At 38.6% G+C, this 22540-nt stretch overlaps 1 protein-coding gene across 1 annotated transcript in view; it reads right to left on the minus strand.

Moving 5' to 3' along the window:
* Positions 1–4850: 4850 nt before the first annotated feature.
* cmtm6 (CKLF-like MARVEL transmembrane domain containing 6) overlaps positions 4851–22540 on the minus strand; it is a 69254-nt gene continuing 51564 nt past the window's right edge. Inside the window, exons 4-5 of the mRNA XM_059972302.1 lie at positions 8430–8528; positions 4851–6647 (exon numbers count right to left, since the gene is read on the minus strand). Coding sequence (XP_059828285.1) covers positions 6474–6647; positions 8430–8528 — 273 coding nt within the window. The 3' untranslated portion in view covers positions 4851–6473. The remainder of the gene's footprint in view (positions 6648–8429; positions 8529–22540) is intronic.

Below are 22540 nucleotides of genomic sequence, written 5' to 3' on the forward strand. Positions count from 1 at the left end.
GCATCAGAGTGAAGGCCCCTGAGTTTGAATCCAGCCGGCCTCCTTGCACACTTGCCATCCATGCTGCATTGAGCATCGAGCTAAAATAAAAAAAGCCTGCTTAAAAAAAAACGCTGTCATGACAGTGTCCTGATGGAGTCCACTTGGAGTTGAGGACTACCCATTCTGGAAACACTCCAGAATGGTATGGTATGAGTGAAATGTTATGTCGCTCTCCTCTCTGCACCATGTGTCACACTGGGTGGCAACCTTGCTGTGGTTTTACTATGTTGGCTGAATTGCTAGCTCGACATTCAAACCCAGCACAGATGGAAAGCGTGCAAAGAACTGGCTGGATTTGAACCAGTGGCCGCTCCCAGTGACCCATGAGTCTGAGCAGCCTGGCAAGTGAAAGCCAATCAAAAATTTCAGTTGCTCATGTAAGTACAGCTTTTGTAATCTTGTGCTCGTCCTAGTTTTTAATGTATAAAATCACTATTAAAATATACCAGGATAGTGTCAGTTTCATATGAATTTGACATTTGTAATTGTCTTTTTTAAGGGCATCAAGAGGGCTGCTGTCTATGATTCCATATCCTTTCTGGGTTTAGGGATTTTCCACTGTTGAATGACCAGCCTGATCTTATGGTTTGCACTCCAGCCAAGAAAACATCAGCTTCCCATCGACTGTGCCAAGCCACCTGGTTTAAAAAAAAGTTTCATCGCTGCCAACACATCACATGTTCTGAACTGTACAGAATAGACACAATCTGCTCAAATTCTCCATTCAATCAATGCACCATTCCCAGAATGTGAACTTTTGCTCGACTTTCACTTTGCAATGCTATTTTTCTCAATTTGAGGCCCACCTTGAGTCAGGGTTGAACATGGATATTGCCTCCTCGGTGTCTACATGATAACACAAACCAGGGTAGCACAATATGGAGAGCAAGCTCGTTGCCAGTGTAGAAGGCTCTCCCTCTCCACACACCTGATGAATCCAAAGGAACAGCAGTGACCAGTAGCTAGATTCCAGAACATTTCAGATTGAGGCTCACCAGGGCCACATACAATTGACATCTATGTTCTTACACTCAAATTCCAGTTCATTAAAATCCAACATTGTTTTCTGTCCTAATTGGGATGTACAAAGTGATGCTTTAAAATACAAACACCTTTTAATCTCTCACCATAAAAACATGTTTTATTTTGCCTAGAAGAGAATTTGAGGCACAGAACAATTAGAAGTGGCAGGACCCTTAGGAACACTGATGTGACAGGATATTCAAGTATAAGTCCATAGCTTCCTCGAAACAGCAACACGAGTGGATAGGGTGGCAAAGGTGACATAGAACCTATCTCCCTTCATTAGTCAGGACAGTATAGTTAGCAAGTTAGTTTCAGCTTAATAAAAACATTGGGCCACATTTGCAGTATTATGTGCAGTTCTGGTCACATTCCAAGCAAGATGTGGAAACACTGGAGAAGGTGCACAAGAGGCTCATCCAAATGTTGCCTGGATTTGAGAATACTGGCCATAACGTTTACCAAACCTGCACTGTTAAAGGCTGAGGAGGAGAAATGTATGAAATTGAGAGGTATATATCAGTCTTTTTCCTCAGGTTGCAAATGTATACTTAGAGGAATATGGACCATGTGTTTTCTTGGATTAGATTGGCATCATGATCAGTACAAACACATCAGGCTGAAGGGCCTATTCCTGTGTACGCAAAAAGGTTAAATATTGTATCTGCAACAGAAACACAGGAAATTGCCAATGAGAAATGGAAAAGGTACTGGAACAGTAGTGACTGGCTCCTTCACAACACAAAGGGAAGCACAGGGAAATAATTGGTTCACTCCACTCAATATTTATCCATCAGCTTTCAATTTGCTGCTCTCTAATATCACATGGTTAATTTTATTAATTTTTTTGTCATGAATTATCTACTTTCTGCTGTTTAGGCACCAAATCTCTTGGTTACATTTGGAATCTCTGCCCTGTCTGTCTTTGCTATATTTCTGTCCATTGAATCTAATGGGGTTTTATGGCCTCACACACAGCCTCCTATGAGGCTGGACTGCTTCACTCTGCAGTCTTAACACTCCCGGTGAGTAGCAATTCTGCTTGCGGATGAAAGCTACTGTTCTGTTGCTTTTGCAAAACATCCTCCACGAAATGACAATATTCCCTACACTTAATTTCTGTACATACTTCAGAGAGGAAGTTAAGGAGTTGGCTCTTTGTATGGGCTATCTAATTATCCCCACCTGCCTTGTGACATAACAAAAAAAGGTAGTGTAATTTTACACAGTTTAATTTATTTCAATTACAGAAGTACAAATAAATGAGTGAAATAAAAATACATATGATTATAGTCAAAATACAAATTTATTAAAAATCACATATGACTCATTGGAATTTATGTGGACCCAGTAACTTTGCACCTGTCAATACCAAAAAGCAATGCTTTGGGTTCAGTTAAGACATTTTGCATTCTGGCCAATTATATTTTACAATAAAGGCAGTGGAGACTGTGCAGAAATAAACATCCAGATACACGGTTTCACTATTACAAATTTCTTAGTCCTATAAAGAGCATACTGAAGTAGTGTGATTTTAAGCAGTCTTAGTATAAAGTGAACAACTAAATGTATTGACACTTAGAACTAATTGTTACCAAACAATTAAAAACGTCAATTATAAACTGGAGTAAAACCTATATCAATCAATTAATCTGCTAATACACTGCAATGATAGCAAAGTAAATAGGATAATGTTTGTAGAATTAAGGTGACTCACTGCTGTAGATTTCTTTCTACCTTATTGAAATATTATTCATATCTTATTTGATGCACAAGCAAATAATTTTAGTAAAGAACAATTGCCTCAAAAAAGTTAATTTATAGTAAATGTTACTTAGATAATTACTGTCTCAACAGCTCTTCACATACAATCCAAATATCCAATTATGTAATCAATATCCCGACATCAATTGTCCAGAGTTGGGTAAAACAATTACTATTAAGCACTAAAGTTAATCAATGATATAAAATGCATTAAAATTAAACATGCAGTCAATCATTCTCCATTAAAGTTAAATTATTTTTCCTATTTACCTGCCGAGCTCCCAAAGTTATGTGCCAATACCAATTTTAACCCAAACTTGAAGGTGGAAGAAACAGTGATTCAAAAGAACTACAGCCATGGAGTAGTCCAATTATTAGTTACAGCATTACCTTATTTACCGTCTGCACGGAATAACTGTATCTTGTTTTTAACTAGCCACAACAGAGCAGCGTTTTAACTCGCGTTCACCCTGAAGCCAAGGACAGATTGGTCTTACACTTCCCCTGCTGTCACAGTTTCTCTCCAACTTTTTGGATTGAAGGTTTGAATAGTCAGATCAGAGACAATTTGTACTGGACTTCAACAGAGGGGAGCTGGTACACAGGGAAGGGAAGTTATGTGTTTCAGGGTGGTAGCTAAAAATTAACAAGTAGAAAAGACTCCAGGGTCTGTTTGAATGCACATTCAGCTAGCCCTTGAATAAAAAATTATTTAAATTCAAGCTTTTTTTGAAAACACACTGGTACTAGATAGAAATGTGTCCCACTAAAGATCAGGTAGTCTTTATACAGTATTTCAATACTGTTGGACATTGTGGTCATGCTCCAAATCAATACAATCTACACCCATGGTTAGTCACTCTACATTGACAGAAATACATGTTTATCTTTCTCACATCAGCTTAAAATAATCCTTTTAATACAAATTGATAAAAGCGTTTTACATCTCATTCACAGACACAATTTGTCCCTTCAACCTGGAACTTAACAAGCATCAATTTGCAAATGGGGCAGCTAGACTAACATTGAGAGTCCAATTAGACTTGCACAAAAATCAAGAATATTAAAGGTGGTGGTCTAAAACATTAACATCTCATCGCTCAACATGACTAACAAGTGTTCAGCCACAGACACAGCAGAAACATTTACATCTACAGTGGAAAGGAAGTCAATTTTCTGTGCTAGCTGCTGGAGGGGAAAAAACCACAAGCCTCATTGTCCATTTCTTTATAGCTCCGCATCACATCTCTCACACCAACTCCATTTGCCATTAAGCTACATTAAGGGGTGGTTTACTGATGCCTGTAAATTAAAGAAGGCAATTCATCTTTGCAGTGTGGAAAGGGAATGGAACTCTCAGAGGAAATCCATATGTTCAAAGAGAATGCACAAACTCTACACACACAGCACTTCATATAAAGCTCAAGCCTTGGTCCCTTGAACTGTGAAGCAGCAGCAGTGACTGCTGCACCACAGCACTGCAAATTAATCAAATATTTCTCAGATTTTACAATATGCACTTTCCTAAAGGTAAAAGAAAGCCCCCCCCCACTAGAAATCTGCAGCTGCCATTTTATGAAAATGCTAAACATTTTTAATCTTACTGAATACTCATGTTTCTTCAGATTTTTTTTAACATTCAATGTAAAAATGCAAGTTTAAAAAAAATTCTACCCTTGGTTTAAAATACAGGTAGACAGGCACTTACCAAGGAGGCACTCATATTGCTTTCCTTTACAACCTACTCTGAGCAGTTGATAGATGGTCAAACTCAATATCAAGTGAGCAGAACAGAAATAAATTAAATTTAACAAATATCATTTTATTACTCTGCAAGCTTTAAGGTAATTATATAGTCAGAGAGCTTTATTGTGGAGATTTAAATACTGAAAAGGACCAAGTTTATTTTGCAAAGTATCAAAAAAAAAGCCTGGTTAAATAATTCTTCTTGCACAGCTGAAAACAGGTTACTATAGAGGAAAAAAAACAAATTTTGGTAGATATCACGCAAGAATCAGAAATACAGAGAACCACATTTATTACCAGTAACCGCCTGGAGTTTTACAAGTCTACAGCGTTAGTTAAAAAAAAACACAAAGACTTGATTTTCACATCAGTTTATAAATGTTTTTTTCTGTAGCTTGTAAATGTCTACCTCGATTAAAACATAGCACTAAAAGTGTTCATCATTTAACTTCATTTCTGATTAATCGCTCATTTTCTAATGAGTAGATGCTTGAAGAACATACTGACACATGCTAAATTGATGCTATTAAACACATCTTAAAACATACAAATTTAAAAAATTGATAAAAGCAGTATGTTCTACTAATTTTACTAACTACGTTCTCTATGCAAGTTAGTGACAGGCTACACTGTTGCCCAAAAGCTTACAATAATAAATGGGTAAATATTTTAATTTGAAGAGTGATACACATTCGATCTGAATCCTATGCAGATCAGCTCAGGAGGACATAATAATAACAAATTCATATACAAATAAGCTGTAATGCTCTTAAAGGTGGTGGTTCTTTAATAAAGACAACCTAAAATTGCCTCAGCTGACTTCATAAAAACTAGTGTTCAACCACCAATAATTTTTTTTCTTTAAAAAAGTTTTCCATGCATTTTCAGCTGTGGAGAAGTATTTGTACAGCACTGTAACGTAATGATGGTATTTAAAAGCTTCATGTTAAAATCAGACTGGCTAGCATTCTCAAAAAAAAAAATTATACTAATATAGCCAATACACAGAGCTTACTAAAACAGAGGGCTATAGGTAAGCTGAGTAATTTCTAAGGTAGGGACATGTTCGGCACAACTTTGTGGGCTGAAGGGCCAGTATTGTGCTGTAGGTTTTCTATTTGCAGGATTAATCTCAACTGATATAGCATTGCGTTAGATGGCTAATTAGAGACAGATGTTTGACTATTAAGAAGCCTTCAATGGTGATATTTAATAGGACAAAGATTCTTATACTGGTAATGCAGCAGACAAACTATACTGGAATAATAAAGTCCCAGACATTTTGTTCTTTATATTGCTGCAGTCCTTTAAGAATCACATAAATTATCAGAAATATTTCAGAAGTCCATTCATAGACTTAAACTGAATACAAGATAAAGCAGGTACTTAAATATCATTGTTCAAGCAACTTGACTAAATTGTGTAAAGAAAGTGAATATTAGTGTACTTTTGTTGGCATTTTGCTTTAAACAATTATAAACAAGACTATTTTTGATATAACAAGATTGATTTAAACAATTAAGAGGCACAATATGCAAGTTATGATATCATTTAAATCCCAGTTTCCATGAACAAAATGTAAATTCTTCATAATAGGGAAAAGGTTCAGACCAGAAACACCAACACACTGTATGACCACAGATCACCAAGTTCATTAATCTTATCCCATCTGCCTATTAAATATATACATAAAGGAATCATGCTTAAATGATAATCAGCAATTTGTATCATGGGTTCGACTCACAACTAGGAAAAGAAACACCTGACATTTAGGCCAAAGACGAGAGATCTTTGAACAGTTTATTTTCTTGGATCAAGTCCAAGCATTTAAAATACACACATACAAAACAGGTAAATTATTTATTTTTCTTTAAAAACACGAGGTTTGCCTCTGCAGCTCAGACAGGTACAGTTACAGGATCATTCAATGGATCTGTCTCTCCTTTGACATTTTCAGAGCTTCTTGTTGTCTCAGGTGGCCCTGTTTCTTTTCTGCTAGTGCTCCATTTCTCTTCTATCAAATACAGCACAGCATCCACTACGAAGGCAAAAGAAGCCAGGAATCCAAATGCCTGAAAAGTAAATGCAAACAAAGCTGTTCCCATGAAGCCACAAACTGGACAAATAACAAGGTGTAAAATATCTTCAAAGTATTAGAGCCAGCTCTCTACAAAAGCAATTCCTCAGCTCTTTCCTTAACATACTGCAATGTTTTTCTCTCCCTCAAATACCTATTCAATTCTTTCAGTTTTGAAAGCAAAATTAAATCTGATTTCATCAGCATTAAGTGAATTCCAGAATCATTGCCATTTGATGAGTAAAAAAAAACTTCCTCACATCTTCTGATGATTTTGAACATTCAATTTCAAATCATTTTCAAAATTCTCTCTTCTAATAACATTTGCCCCAACTGCATCTACACAATATTGATACTTTATATTTCTGAGCATGTTCAATGCAAGCTAGTTTACATTATTTCTTCTTTAAAACAGATCTAACAAATAGCTTTTGAATGGGTTCTTGTATTGCTACACCACAAAATGATAAAAGTGAAAACTACCTAGGACTCAACTGAGGCTAGCCTCTTTGGCATGGGTAGCTCAAATCTTACCCAAACACACGAGATTCTGCAGATGCTGAAAATCCAGAGGAACACACTCAAGCTGCTGGAGGAACTATGCAGATCAGGCAGCATGCATACACAGGAATAAAGAGTTGATGTGTTGGACTAAGACCCCTCATCAGTCTCTGCCTCCAGCATTTTGTGTGTGTTACTCTCATATCTTACCTTCCCACTGGCTCAGTGAGACACCTGTGGAAGTAGGAAAAGTGCAAGCAACCTGGCCTGATGGCTCGGAGGAGGGTCAAACATCAATCACAATCCAAGGTTGACCTTTTGTTTTGGCTAGCTTAGCCAAATACAAGGTCTAGACCAAGTTCTTGGTGCGGGGGGGGGGGGGGGGGGGGTTACAGTGGAGATATGCCTCTACCAAAGAAGGTGTAAGGTGCTCCATCCCTCCACTAGCCTGCAGGTCACTCTTGGGCAATGTGTAGTACCTGCTTACCCCCCTGATCAGGGTTTTACAAAGCCATGGGAGCAGGTGGTGGATGGTCGTATGAACAGCCTGCACTTATGACAAATCCTGGCTATGAGACCACTGGCGCCATGCACACAAGAGTACTGTTAATGGCTAGGGTCACCCATCTTGTGAAGACATTGCCCATAAGGCAGCAATGGCAAACCACTTCTGTAGAAAAATTTGCCAAGAATAATCATGGTCATGGAAAGACCCTGACTGCCCATGTCATACGACATGGCAAATGATGAATGAGACCATACTCTACCCTAGGAAACTGAACTGTAGGGCAAGACTCAATTTGTTTCTTAAGCTTAGCCTAGCTGATAGCAATTTGGGAAATCGGCCCTTCCCATTGCTCCTGGCTAGGCAGATATCAAAATTAAGTGATTTTCACAGCCTCCAATGTCCACAGACCTTACTTCAAGAAATAATTTTCATACAGCGGGAAACTGTACAGCCAACTTGCATATAGTAAATAACAGGCAACAAACCAAAACTTGGTAATTGTTTAAGACAGAACTATTTGAGGGGATAAACTACTATCTTTTAATGACTAGTATGAAAGATAAGTAATACCTAGATTTTTGTGCTCAAGAGTCTGGAGTGGGTATTGGACAAACAGCCTCCTGGGAGGAAGTTTGTTACCCAATGAGCTGATACAGAAACTAAATCACTTAGAGGGCTTCCAAAGCTCCTTGAATTGCTTCTTGATTACAATTACCTACATGACAGCATAAGGAGGATTTTAAAAAAAGGCAAAGAAATAAATCTTACCACAGCAGCTTTCTCCAAGTCAGATCCTCCATTCTTGGCTGCAAACACGATTGAGGCAATCACGAAAAACAACGCTATCACAGCAGTATAAAAAATGTCCTGTTGAGGAAAAATTATCCAAGTGAGTTCCAATTCCTTAATCAGTCAGTGTTTTATCAAAAAGAGGCTGTGCAAAAGCTTTAGAAAAATCAAGGAATTAGACAAGACTATTTGAGGTGACAAAGATGACTGACAACTGTTAGGCAGCGGATGCAGTATGGGCTTAACTGAAGCTTTCAGTTAGGTCCCTCGTGGTAGGCTCATCTAGAAGGTTAAGGCACATGGGATCCACGGAGACTTGGTAGAAGGGATTCAAAATTAGCTTAGCCACAAAAAAAGATGGAAGAGATGGAAAGATATCATTCTGATTGGAGTTCTGTTGTTTTTAATACATAAATAATTTGGACAAAAGTCAAAGTGGGTCAATTAAGACCACAAGACATAGGAACAGAATTAGGCCACTTGGCCCATCGAGTCTGCTCTGCCATTTCATCATAGCTGATTTATTATCCTTTTCAAACGCATTCTTCTGGCTTCTTCCCGTAACCTTTGATGCCGTTACTAATCAGGAACCTATCAACATCTGAACCAATGCCTCCATCGTCATCTGTAGCAATAAATTCCACAGGTTTACCACCCTCTGCCAAAGAAAATCCTCATCTCTGTTCTAAAGGGACATCCCTTTGTTCTGAGTCTGTGCCCTCCGGTTGTTAACTCCCCAACTAGAGAATCCAAGATGTGGCATCCTTGCCACATCCACTCAATATTTGGTAGGGGTTTCAATGAGATCTCCCCTCATTCTTTTAAAACTCCAGTGAGTTTCAAATGCCCTTCATAATGTTGAGGCTTTATATAGCATTGGAGAGGTTTCATTTGGAGAACAGTGAACAGTTTTGGGCCCATACCAAAGAAAGGACTTGCTGACATTGGAGAGGGTTCAAAGGAGGTTCACAGGATTGAAAGGCTTGTCATATGAAGAGTGTTTGATGGCTCTGGGCCTAAACTCACTGGAATTCAGAAGAATGAGGGGTGACCTCATTGAACCCTATCAAATGTTGAAAGGCCTCTACAGAGTGTATGTGGAGAGGAGTTTCCTATGGTGTGGGGGGGGGGGTGTCTAAAACCAGAGGACACAGCCTCAGAATAGAGGGGCGACCTTTTAGAACGGAGAATAACTAGAGTGCGGTGAATTATTGATACAGACGGCATTGGAGGTCAAGACATTCGGTATATTTAATATAGAAGTAGATTCTTGATTGGCCAGGACATGAAGGGATATGGGGAGAAGGCAGGAGATTGGGGACTGAGAGGGAAAATGGATCAGTCATGATGAAATGGTGGAGCAGACTTGATGGGCCAAATGGTCGACAGTAACTCTGCTCCTATATCTTACGACCTTCTATGTAAGATTTTCATTCCCAGGATCATTCCCGTGAACATCCTCCGGACCCTCTCCAATGATATCACATCTCATCTCAGATAAGGGCCCAAAACTGCTCACAATACTCTGTGCGGTCTGACCAATCCCTCATAATGCTTCTAAATGACATCTTTGCTTTTGTATTCTAGTCCTCTCAAAGTGAATTTTAACATCGTATTTGCTTTCCTCACCACCAACCCAACCTGCAAGTTAATCTTTAGGGAATCCTGCACAAGGACTCCCAAGTCCCTTTGTATCTCTGACTTCTGAATTTTCTTCCCACTTAGAAAATAGTCTGCGCCTTTATTCCTTCCACAAAAGTGCACTTTCCCACATCATATTCCAAGCAAGTCCACAGATGGCAAACATTCGAGTTGTTGATGGTGAGAGAGGTAGTCAAAAGATTCAGCAAGATGTAGACCAGCTGGAAATATGGGCAGAGAAATGACAGATAGAATTTGAAGTTTAATCCAAATATATAAGTTACTACATTTTAGGTGGTCAAATGCACAAGTAAATGGCAGGACCTTTAGGAGCATGAACTGCTGAGGGAACTTGGGTGCAAGTGGCAAATCAGGTCAAAAAGAAGGCAATATGCACTGGTCTACATTGGTTGGGGTGTTTAGTATAAAAGGCAGAAAGTTAAGTTGCAGCTGTATAAAATTCTTTAGTTAGGTTGTATTTGGGATATTGAATGCAGTTCTGATCACACATTATTTAGGAAGGGTGTAAGACTTGAAAGAATGCAGATGAACTTGACAGGGATGTTGCCTGGATTAGAGAGCATTTTCATGCTGAGAAGTCAGAGGGACTTAGACTGTTTTCTCTGGAGGTCGCAAGGCAAATATAATACAAATATACAAAACAATGAGATGCATATATAGGGTGGAGAATCAGACACTTTCATAGGGCATAGTTACTTGCAGGGCATAGCTTTAAGGCGAAAAGCGGAAAGTTTAAGACAATTTGTTTTTTTTAAAAATGGAATAGTAGGTGTCTAGAACATATTGTCGGGATACATGTTGAGTCAGATTCCATTAATTGTATTTTGTCTGAACAATTAAGTCTGTCCATTTAAAATTGATGGAACTATGAAAAATATTTTGTGTAACTGACACAAAGCTATTTCGTAACATAGCAAAGCAAACTACTCAGATTTTCCACTCAAGCATAATTAACAAGAACCTACTGGTTTCCCCAGAACTCCTATTTCTGACCAACACTTTAACGCTTCACAAAATCATCTAAAAATACTCTGGTAGTCTTTTTTCACATGTATGTCAACATAGTCCTATCTCCATTATCAGCATCTTTCAAAGGGTGCAGTTATCCAACAAGGCATAGCTTTAAGGTGAGAGGGGGAAGGTTTGCAGAATTTCTATATCAAAGTACATATCTGACATCCTGACCCAAATGAAAAGAACTTACTTCAATCAAATGCCTCTGTCATCTGCGTCAACCAAATATTCCATTCCCCCCTCAAATCCACCTTTGTAAACTCTAGATATTATGACCCACAAGGGCTCCTGTTTTCCAGTAGCCTCACTGGGAAACTGGAAGCCAATTTCATGCTTCATCGGTATTAGTTGAGCAAGTTACTCCAGTTAGTTTCTCTTTTCAGTGTTAGCCCGAAGTTAGGTAGCGATTAGCAAAATGCAAGGATTAAGGGATAAGCACTCCAGTATGAGAAAGCAAACAGCTCCAATTTACATCATAAAAGAATCTCAAGACTGGCTCCTGAGTTCTTACTTGGTAAAACAGCTAGTAGGATGCCTTGTTTATACAAGAGGCCCAAATAATTTTTTTGGGTTGACACCATCAGTGGCTGAGGTTTTTTATGCTTCTGTTGGCCATTGGACAAATTGATGTCATCTACACCAAGCATTGTTCTTAGAAGCAAAAGATTCATCATTTCTTCATTTCTTACTTTTAGATCTTTCCACCCCAAGATATTCCACAAAACTTAATGGATTATTTCTGAAGTGGTTATATACAGTAACCATCTGTTCAACAATCAGATTCTGCTCATATCAAATTCTTTAACCTGCATTACAGGTGAACCATTGCATATTCAATATTGCACCTTAAACCAAAAAAAAGCACAAGTTTATCTTTTTGGCAAGGATAATAAAAGCAAGTTCACTGCAGTGCCAAATGAATTTTTTTTTCTTCAAAAAGAATTTTCAAAAATTGCTTCATATTTTCTTCTGGCATTATTTGTTATAAAGAAATAAGCTTTCTGTTGGTTGATTTCCCAAATAATAAGAGAAAATGCCAAAGACTGTAGACTTTCAGAATTTATAGCAATCAGGTCATGGCCAACCACTCAGCTTAACAAATCCAATGAATATTTTAACTGGTTGAGGAAACAAGCAGGAGAGGGATGTGGAAAGAAGCTGGAAGCATTTTACATCTTAGAACTGAAAATGAATCCTCCAAACCTGGCTTTCATAAATAACAACTACTATTTCTGCAACTAACTGTGAGACTATTTTTTTCTAAATTAGAATTAGCACATACGATCAAGGAGAACTGGGTAGCTGCATTATCAATTTACTTTGAGCAATAGAAAAAGCATCAAAGAAATCAAAACAATGTAGCATCTGGATGAATAACTGAACATGATTATTTCATAATAATTTCAGTTTGAAAAGGAACTATTCAACTTATTTCAAACGGAAAGGTCAGGATCATTAACATTTCTGATTATTCCTGATTTATAGATGGCAAATTAAGTTAATTTAAAATACCATTCTGTTGTTGAGGATCACAGTTCAATGAAGTTGGTTATTGCTAATGCACAAAGCAGCATCCAGTCACAAAGAAAGGTTTTTTAAAAACCCTGTGGAGGGTAATGATACAGGATATTACCCCGCCAGAATTAAATGTTATAATAAGTGACCAATTCAATACACAGTTCCTCTTTGTTCATTCTGCTAGTAACCCACATGTTCAATTGAACAGGTGCACTTGCTGCTGCAGTTTTCTGAGAACCAGAAACTTTACCAAACCCCCCCCGCCCCCCCCACAAATTTCAAGCTCTTCAGTTGTGCACATCACATTAGCTCTACAAACAGCAGAAAACCCGGACTGGCACCCTTTGTTCAACTTCCCTGTAATTTCACCCCTCACTGGTTCCATGTGCTCATCATCACTCCACCCGTTGCCTACCAGCCACTTTCTGTACTTTTCCCCCTCACCATCTGGTTCTAATTTGCTAATATGTTTTGTTTTTTTTTCCAGTTTAGGTTTCCACCTATTACCTACCAACTTATCTCAGCACTACCCCATCCATCACCCCAAACTGGCTCCAACTCAACGTTGGCCTTGCCCACTGAGTTGCACCCATCACCCAGTCTTACTTCTCTCTCTCACTGCTGTATACTGGGTTATCTGCCTTCTTCACCCTCATTGTCAATGTGATCCATCCGTGGTGGTATTCCCTAACCAGATGTAAAACAATCAACTGGCTCATCACTAGTTTGGACACAATCAGAGTAAATAATTTAAAGGCAAAATACTGCAGATGCTGGAAATATGAAAGAGTTATGAAAACACATGAAACATTCAGCAAGACAGACAGCATCTGTGGAGGGAAACAGAGATAATATTCAAGGTGGATAGTAATTATGACGAAGTGTCATCAACCCAAATGTTTTCTCACTCTCCAAAAATGTTAGCTGACTTGTGAACTATTTCCAATATTTGCTTCCAACCCAACCTAGGAAATGACTAATGAAACCTGGAAAAACATATGTTACTTCTTGCTAATTTGATGGAGAATAATTATCCATATGCTGGTCAGAACTGGCTAATCTCTTAGGAGTTTGAAAATAAATATTAATTCATGTAGTACAAAAACTGTGTCTGGTTCATTTTGAAGCCATTGTAGTTCAATGACTAACTGCAGAGAGTAAATGTCTGAATGGTATTGAATTGGCCTGGGCACATTGTAAACAGGCACATCTACAATGGTGCAAATGGAGTGGAATTCTCATGACCACAGAAAACACAGAAAGGGGAAAAATATCAGGGAGTGGTATTTTCATCATTTGGAAATGCTGGAAGTAAAATGTAAACCCATGTTGGTCTACTTCACTTTTGAAACAAATTAAAGGTTGCCAATAAGCCGAGAAGATATCAATTGGAGGAGCACTTAGAATTACTTTCTATTTTCTTTTTTTTAAAAAGTAGAACCGGTGGCTTTCAGCAAATGTTATGAAGAATTGCAAGGAATTAGCAATAGCTCCAGAAAATAAACTTCAAACAGTGAATCTTTTAATCAAGCATTGCCCTAGATTTCAGGAGGATGCTTGGAATTTCAGGGCACGAATGCAACAGTATATCTAGATTTTTAAACATAATATGATCACAAACAGGATTCGTATCACCAGCATACATTGTGAAATCTGATCATAGTCCTCTTGAAATGGGTGTCAGAGCCTTTTTGTATTGGTCAAATTTTACATGTTATTTTTATGTAAAAATTAGCAAGTTATTTTGACTGTCCCTCATCTTCGCACATAACAAAATGCAACTTGTCCTAACAATTCCAGTTCCATTCTTTGATTAGCAAAGTAATCCATACCTACATGTAAGCAGTAAATAATAGTTGCACCAAACAAATGCTGGCAAATGAACAGCAACCCTTGCCATTCAATTATATCATCACTGTTGGTATTTTAGAAGAGTACACTGACGGGGAAACAGTGGACTGAATCTACTTAATTCATCTCAACCCTTCACCTGCTATCACCAGTCACATTTACTAATGTAGAACAGAATAGAACTCAACTGTTCAGTCAGCCAATTCCAGAGCCTAGTTATGAGGAAACAAGGATACCTCGGCAGGTAAAGTAACAAAGCCCTGAACTTGGATCGACCTGACAAGACATCATGCCTAGGAGTTCTAAGAGTTTGTAAAGTTCTGAAAGAAGGGATTTTATAAATGAATAACATTCCAATGAATTCCAATGCATCAAGATTAAGGTGAACTTCTGGCACGGTTTTGGCTATTTTCTCAATTAGTTTTTGTTCTTTAAGGTTTGTCCCAAGTAAGAGGTGGACCACATTAACCAGAACCCACTGTACATGGTGCTTCTTTACACCCCTGCTCCAGTGACGCAGGACTAACAAATAACATTCAACATAACCCCGCGAGGTAGTGCTTAACCATTAAATAGCACAGCACATTCAAAGGCCATTTGTCTTGTGAAGTTTGTGTCACTTCTTTATTTTGCAGGTGCAATTCAATTTGATCTTTTCATATTCTTTACTCCCACTGCATCCCTCTGTCCCATGTGTTTAACTTTTGTAAAAATATGTAAACCATTCTGAAGCTGCTTCTACCCCCCTTCGACTATCCAATCACTAAACGTTTTTCATAACGTGATTAGTTATGTCATCACATTTGGTCATGCCCCTCAATTTCATTGTAACTTCCTTAATACATTTTACAATAATCAGTTATACAAGTTTACACATGGTTACATTATGGATTTTAAAAACAATGCATGCACATTACCCTTGTACAACCAATACGTTTGATTTTAAAAGACCAAAGTCTTTTAAAAAGTAAACAAGCAGTATCCTCTGTTCTACGATACTGTGATACCATCCTATGGTAGTCTCTTTTTCTCTACAAGATCAACAAACAAGTCACATTCAGCTCACAGCCTCTGCTCTTTCAGTTTTGCAAGTCAAACATAGAAATTACACAATGTCCTTTTGTGGTTCATTCCGTAAGTTACACCCTTAAAACTATTTCAGACAAAAGCAGCTTCAAAACCACTAGTGCAACAAACTCCTGCCACTGATACTAAATATAATCAACTTTGAGCTTTAGCAATGGCTACAATGTTCACTGTGCTGTGCCCGCCTTGTAACCAGACTATCTGCACAATATGGGAACAGATTGATAGAGTATCAACTTCTATTTGACATTGTAGCAATCGGAATAGAGTGGCTTTAAACAATGTTTTCAGAGTCACAGACAGAAGAAGACCTTTTACTTCCATCTTAATCTATGGTGCCCATGAAATATCTATGAACATCAATCCCATCTTCTAGCACTCAGCCCTTAGCCTTCAGTTACCTAACTAATGTTTTCTATAGTTTTTTAAAAAAATCATAGTTGTATCATGGACTCCCTGTTCTTGCAATTCAATGCCTCAGCATCCTGTATGCTTCCTTACTCATGAGTGTTGCTGCCTTCGGGACTCCTCGGACAAGTTTGCCCTGCCTCTGTACTTCCCAGACCTCACTATTTATTGTTTAAACCTTAGCTTTACTGGTCTTTGCAACGTGCATCGCCTCCTGTTTTGGAGGATAAATTCATTTAGTATTTCGCTGGTCAGTTTGCATCAACATCACCCTGTAGCCTACAGACTATCCTCATTATCAATACTGGCACAAATTCTTGCGTCATCTTACCTCACAAGTTCACTCACACAAAAAAAACTGCAAGGGTCCCAGCAGCATAACCTGCAAGAAACCAACCATCAGGAACTTTAATCCTCAAAACCACTTAACCAGCACTTTCTGCCCTCTACTGCCAAGTTATTTTCATACCCATTTTGCCAAATCATCCTGGAATCTTTAGACACTTATCTTTTGGAGAGTCTAATGTGGGACATTTTAAAAGATTTGTCTGATGTCCAAACAAACGACATTAACCACAGTAGATTCAAGATTGTTTAATGTCATTTCCTGTGCACAAATGTAAAAGGAGGACAAAATAATTGTTACTCCAGATACAATGCAGGACAAAAAAAAACAAGAAAGGTAAAGAACACAATAATAATTTTAAAAACACAATAGATTTTAAATACAAAAGGTAGTTTATACAAAAAGATTGATTGTGTGCCCATAAAGTGATACTAGGCCGTACACAAGATGACTGACAGGAAATAATGTCAGTTTGTGGAGTTCGGGTGTGGGTGGAGGTGTTTACAAGCTTTACTGCTTGGAGAAATTAACTGTTTTTGAGTCTGGTTGTCCTGGCATGTGTACTCCCTTATGGGAGTGGGAGGAACAGTCCGTGAGCAGAATGGGCTCAAGGTTCAAAATAAACGTATTATCAAAGTACACATATGTCACCATACACAACCCTGAGATATATTTTCTTGTGGGCAATCACAGTAAATTCAATGAACACAACACTATCCATGAATGACCACACCCAACAGGCCAGGCAAACAACCAATGTGCAAAATACAACAGACTGTGCAAATACAAAAAAAAGGGAAAAAAAGAAAATAACAATACTAATAAATTTTAAATATCAAGAACATGAGGTGTAAGTGAGTTCTTTCGTGGGATCCTTCATGATGTTACTGGCCTTTTTCCAGCACCTTTCTGTACATTTCCTCGATTGCAGGTCAGCTGCTGCCAGGGAAGCACTGGGCAGCTCTGACTACCCATTGTGGAGCCTACCTGCCTGCCGCAATGCAGATTCCACACTAAGCAGTAATGCAGCCTGTCAGGATGCTGTCTACTATGCATCTGTAGAATAACACGAGTATGGATGTACAAAGTCCAACTCTCTTCAGCCTCCGCAGAAAGCAGACACGTTGATGTGCTTTCTTCACTGTGTAAGATGTGCTCCGAGACCATTGGAGGTTGTGTCCAATGCGCTTCCAGGGGGAAGATTCTCCTGCAGTCAATAACCACCTCCTTCGTCTTTTGACATTCAGGAAGTGGTTATTTGCATGGCACTAGACCTCAATCTCTTTCCTCTCTGTAGGCTGTCTGATCATTGCTGGTGATGAGTCCCATCACCGTTGGATCAGCGAACTCGACAATGTAATTGCTCGGGTGTCTGGCCGATCAACACACTTCCCCATTAAAACCCTTGAAAAACTGAAATTCAGTCATATGGATCTTCCCTTAAAGCCAACATTTCTCCTCAATAATATTGATAGCAAAGACGAATTATTGAAGAAAAACTGCTTAGAACATGTGTATGGCAGAGGGACAGAAAGAACAGAATGGAAAGTCTATACTAGGCTGGGGACCCACTACAGCCCAGCTAGAAATGGGAAATTAAACTGACAAACATTACTGAACAAACAACTGGCAGCAACTAGGCAGCCAAATTTGTAGATGACTGAAAAATAGGGAGAATGGCAAATAGCAAGAGTGATACAAAAAAGTTTTTAGAAAAGATGAATGAATGAACAAAGATTTAGCAAACTGAGCATAATATGGGAAAAATGTGAATTTGCTCATTTTGGTAAGAACAACCACAGAACAGAGTATCATTAGAAATATTCCAGAAAAAAAACTGAAGTACAAAGGTGATTTGAAGGTACTTGTGCACAAATCCCAAGTAGCTAGTACAGAAGTCCAAGTCCAGTTTATTGTCATATGCACAAGTACGTGTATTCACAGGTGTAATGAGAAACTTACATGTGACATCACAGGTACTTACAGGTACCTGTAAGCACAGGTGCTTAGTGAACACTAAGCAGTGTTCACAAGAAAAACAAATTAAAAAATTTTTTTTCAAACAAGAAAGAACACAAACAGAATTTTTTAAAAAACAACTGAAGTCCATTTTAGTTGAAAGTAATCATTGCATTGCAAAACTGTAGTGATAAGGGATAAGATAATAGTGAAGGCCATCAGAATGTTGAACCTCATTTCACTGAGATTAGACTGTAAAATTAGGAAGGCGCTTTTTGGAACTCTTGTGACTGGAAGAATAGTATTTCACTAGTGGCTTTTCAGATTCAGAACACTAGGATGATCCTGGGTATAGAAGGATTGGCTTACTAGGTTAATTATTTCGGAACTCTATTCAACCTACGTCAGAAAAAACAGTATACAAGTACATGAATGCTCAGTGAAATGAAAAACTTACAACAGCGTGACGAGAACATAGCAACAGATACACAACATCCACAAGAAAAAAAAAACAGAAATTGAACAAGTTTTACAAGAAAGAACACAATTAGAACAAAGAAACACAAGTCCAGTGTAGTGCAAAGTAACCATGGTTTTGCTATACTGAGGTAGGGACTAGAACTGTGTGGAGGCTGGTTCAAGAACCACATGGTTGAAGGGAAATAAAAACTCAAAATGCTGGCAGAACTCAGCAGGCCAGACAGCACCTATGGGAGGAGGTAGTGACGACGTTTCGGGCCGAAACCCTTCATCAGCAGTGAAGTAACACGGGACGGTCGAGGGGAGATAAGAAGTGGGGGGAGGGATAGGTAAAGAGCTAAGAAGTGATAGGCTGGGGGGAAGGTGGAGAATTATGGGAAATAAAAGAGAAAGAAAGGTAGGGCTGGGGGGAGATTATTGTGAGGGGGGAAAAAAGAGAGAGGAAGAGAACCAGACTATAACCCTCACTATAATCTCCCCCCAGCCCTACTTTTCTTTCTTTCTCTTTTATTTCCCATAATTCTCCACCTTCCCCCTAGCCCATTACTTCCCAGCTCTCTACCTTATTCCTCCCCCCACTTCTAATCTCCCCTCGACCGTCCCGTGTTACTTCACTGCTGATGAAGGGTTTCGGCCTGAAACATCGTCACTACCTCCCCCCATAGATGCTGTCTGGCCTGCTGAGTTCTGCCAGCATTTTGTGTTTTTATTTATCTCCAGCATCTGCAGATTCACTCGTGTTGGTTGAAGGGAAGAAGCTTTTCCTGAATTTGGGATGTCATGATTCTGTACCTCCTGCCCGAAAGTAGCAGCAAAATGGTGCCAGGTCCATTTTTGATAATAGATGTTGCCGCTTTGAGGCAGCATGCCATGCAGATTCGACTGATGGTGGAGATGGGTACAGCTGTGACTGTGATGTATTGGGCTGAATGCACTACTCTCTGCAGCTTCTAACGTCTTGTGTATTTGAACTGCCCTGCCAACCAATCAGAATACTTTGAACAGTACCCCTGTACACGTGTTCAGTGAGAGAGCAATCTCCTTAATCTTCCAAGATTCTGGAATTCCTTCCTTGTTTTTGCAGTCATGAGCTGTGCTCATAAGTCACCCAATATGTTAATATGAAAAGCTGCTGATCCTCATTATCACCTATACACCCATGTACACTGGGGGTCATTTGCTCTCCTTCCCCTCCCTGAAAATCAACATTCAAGCCTTTTATTTTTTTTTTACTGACACCAGATGAGAAGTTGTTGTTGAGGTATCACGCAACCAGGTGTCCTCCCTCCCTCCTGTATTCCGACTCATCACCACCTGTGATTTGTGCAGAAACAGTGGTGTTGTCAGAAAATGAGTACACGGCATTGGAGCTGTGCTCAGCACACAGTCACGTACGTATAGGGATTTGGGCAGCGACTAAGCACCTGCACTGATGGTCAGCCAGGAGGTGGTGTTGGAACTAAACCTCACATTGACATCTGCCAATAAGGAAATGGAGGATCCAGTTTCAGAGGGATGTACAGCGGCCCAGGTCTTGAAGCATGATGAAGAATTTGGATGGATGCCAAGCTGCAGTCAGTGGACAGCAGCCCGGTGTATGAGCTCCTTTTGTCCAGATGGAGTAGAGCACAGCACAGTGACGTATTGTGGCAGTAAGTCTCACACTAAGAGAGCACCTATTATCTTCAAGAGCAGGGATTAGGAGCAGACTTGGAGAAGCTAATTTCAACAAATTCTATACCTGGTGCTTTGGGCACAAGGCCACTGAGTAATATAATTCAAAGGGGCTTAACATTGACACACTGGAAAAGTTAACTGACAGAATATATTAGTGCATCTAGTTTTTAAAATCCATTAAAAACATCTATCCAAGAAGTATGAGACTACATTTATAAACATTGATATAGCGGTGTTTAGACTTTCAAAACTTCTTGGAAAGTGGGACCAGAAGGCAAGTATCAAGTCCTGAAGCATACAAGGGCATTCCCATTTTAAAAGTTTCTTCAGCACTTCCTTACATATTTTTTAATTGTATACATTATAAAATAGAGAGCCATTTAAAAGATAGGGAAGTGAAACTGGTTTGACTATAAGATTTATCTGCCAAGGAGTGGGGAGAAATAAAATTGGAATTAAATCAATTAACATCTTTGTAATTTCAGAGTAAAAGTGGCACAGCAACTGCAAATGTATGTAGCTATATCTGGCAACTGTCTGAAATTCTATCCAAAAGGTTGCATGTAATTCACTGGACTTTACTGCAAATGTAATTGATGCTTTTGAGGCAGACGATATATTTAGCATGTAAAAAGTTTACATTATAAATGGGGATGAAGGAATTTACAGTGGGGGGGGGGAGGTGACAAATGAGACAGAAAAATAAAGGATCTAAGATTTTGAACATAAGGTGCTAAAAATAAGTTAAGATTCCTATTTTCATCTACAAGTTCTAACTTTTCTATATTTGAGCAATAGTAGCAGCTCATTTAGCAAAAACACACTGGCACTTTGCTCTGCTGAGGGATTTGGACGCTGAGTGTGACCACATAACAATAGCTGAGCCAGATGGAGTTGTTACCAAAAAGCAAAGTGAGCCAGTGCTCACACTCCGGATCATCTGCACAAGGAGTGAGATTCAACAAAAATGATTTTTTTCCACTTATTTGATGTAATGAGACCCACAGATGACTTAGAGCAATTTGGCCCAATGCGAGATCTCTTCACAGAGCACAAAAGTGAAAAGGAACTTTAATGTTGCATCCTCACTTGTCTGCTAGTGGATAAGTATTTGTCCCTCTGCCAGTTGCTGCAATCCAAAATATGTGAGGCTATGTGCTCTTGTTGAAAGAAATAAATACTTTGTACACAGGGAGGTCTGGATTTCTTTTAAAGACTTGAACTGTTCATTGCTTCAGATTTATAGCTAAACCCTTTTTATGTTTCTTTCCAAAAGAATCAATATACCTATTTTCAGATAAACTGGGTATATTAGGCTGAAACAAAAATACAGAAATTTGAAGCAATGGAAAGAAATAACAAATGTACTCAGCTTTTAAAAATATTTCAGTGAGTAATATATATCTGATATATAATACATTTAAGAGTGATGACAAATACAGACTTAAATTTTGTGAAATGAAATAGTGCTGCCTTGAGTGAGAGTTGTTCACTGTATTTTCTATTAAGAACCTTTTTGACATTTAAGTGAATAAATCTTTCTCCAAGTTACAGAGAACTCTGCTTTGATTTTCATATCTGGAAAGGAATGCTGAGAAGCATGGAGTAAGAAAAGCTTCTTTATCAACTTTGATTTGTATCATTCAAATAACCCAGCAGCTTTTTGTACTACCGCTAAATTCTGCAGATGGTGTTCAACTATCCTTAATGTTCAGCCATTTGATTATTAACCCAAGTCTACAAGAAGATACTTGATTTGCTTTTAATGTGGTATACAAGAGCAGTGAAATTAAACTACAAACCAAACAAGCATTCACTTAAAAAAAGTTGTTTCCGAGTAAACTGAAGTGCTATTTTGGTTTAATTTTGCTTGCAAGTTCCTGCTATATTTCATTAGGAAATGATGTATCATTTCCTTTTCCTCATTTCAGCACACTTTTTATGTCTAAATACTACACACAAAATGGCTTCAAGGTTTCTGCTATATTTGGAGATGGCTTATACTATACAACAGGAGGCAATCCTCCCATGGGCACAGACTCACACAGCAAAAGCTTACAGAAAACTTTCAGAAACAGACTTGCTGCCA

This window comes from Hypanus sabinus, chromosome 6, assembly GCF_030144855.1.
Source record: "Hypanus sabinus isolate sHypSab1 chromosome 6, sHypSab1.hap1, whole genome shotgun sequence".
Lineage (NCBI taxonomy): Eukaryota > Metazoa > Chordata > Chondrichthyes > Myliobatiformes > Dasyatidae > Hypanus > Hypanus sabinus.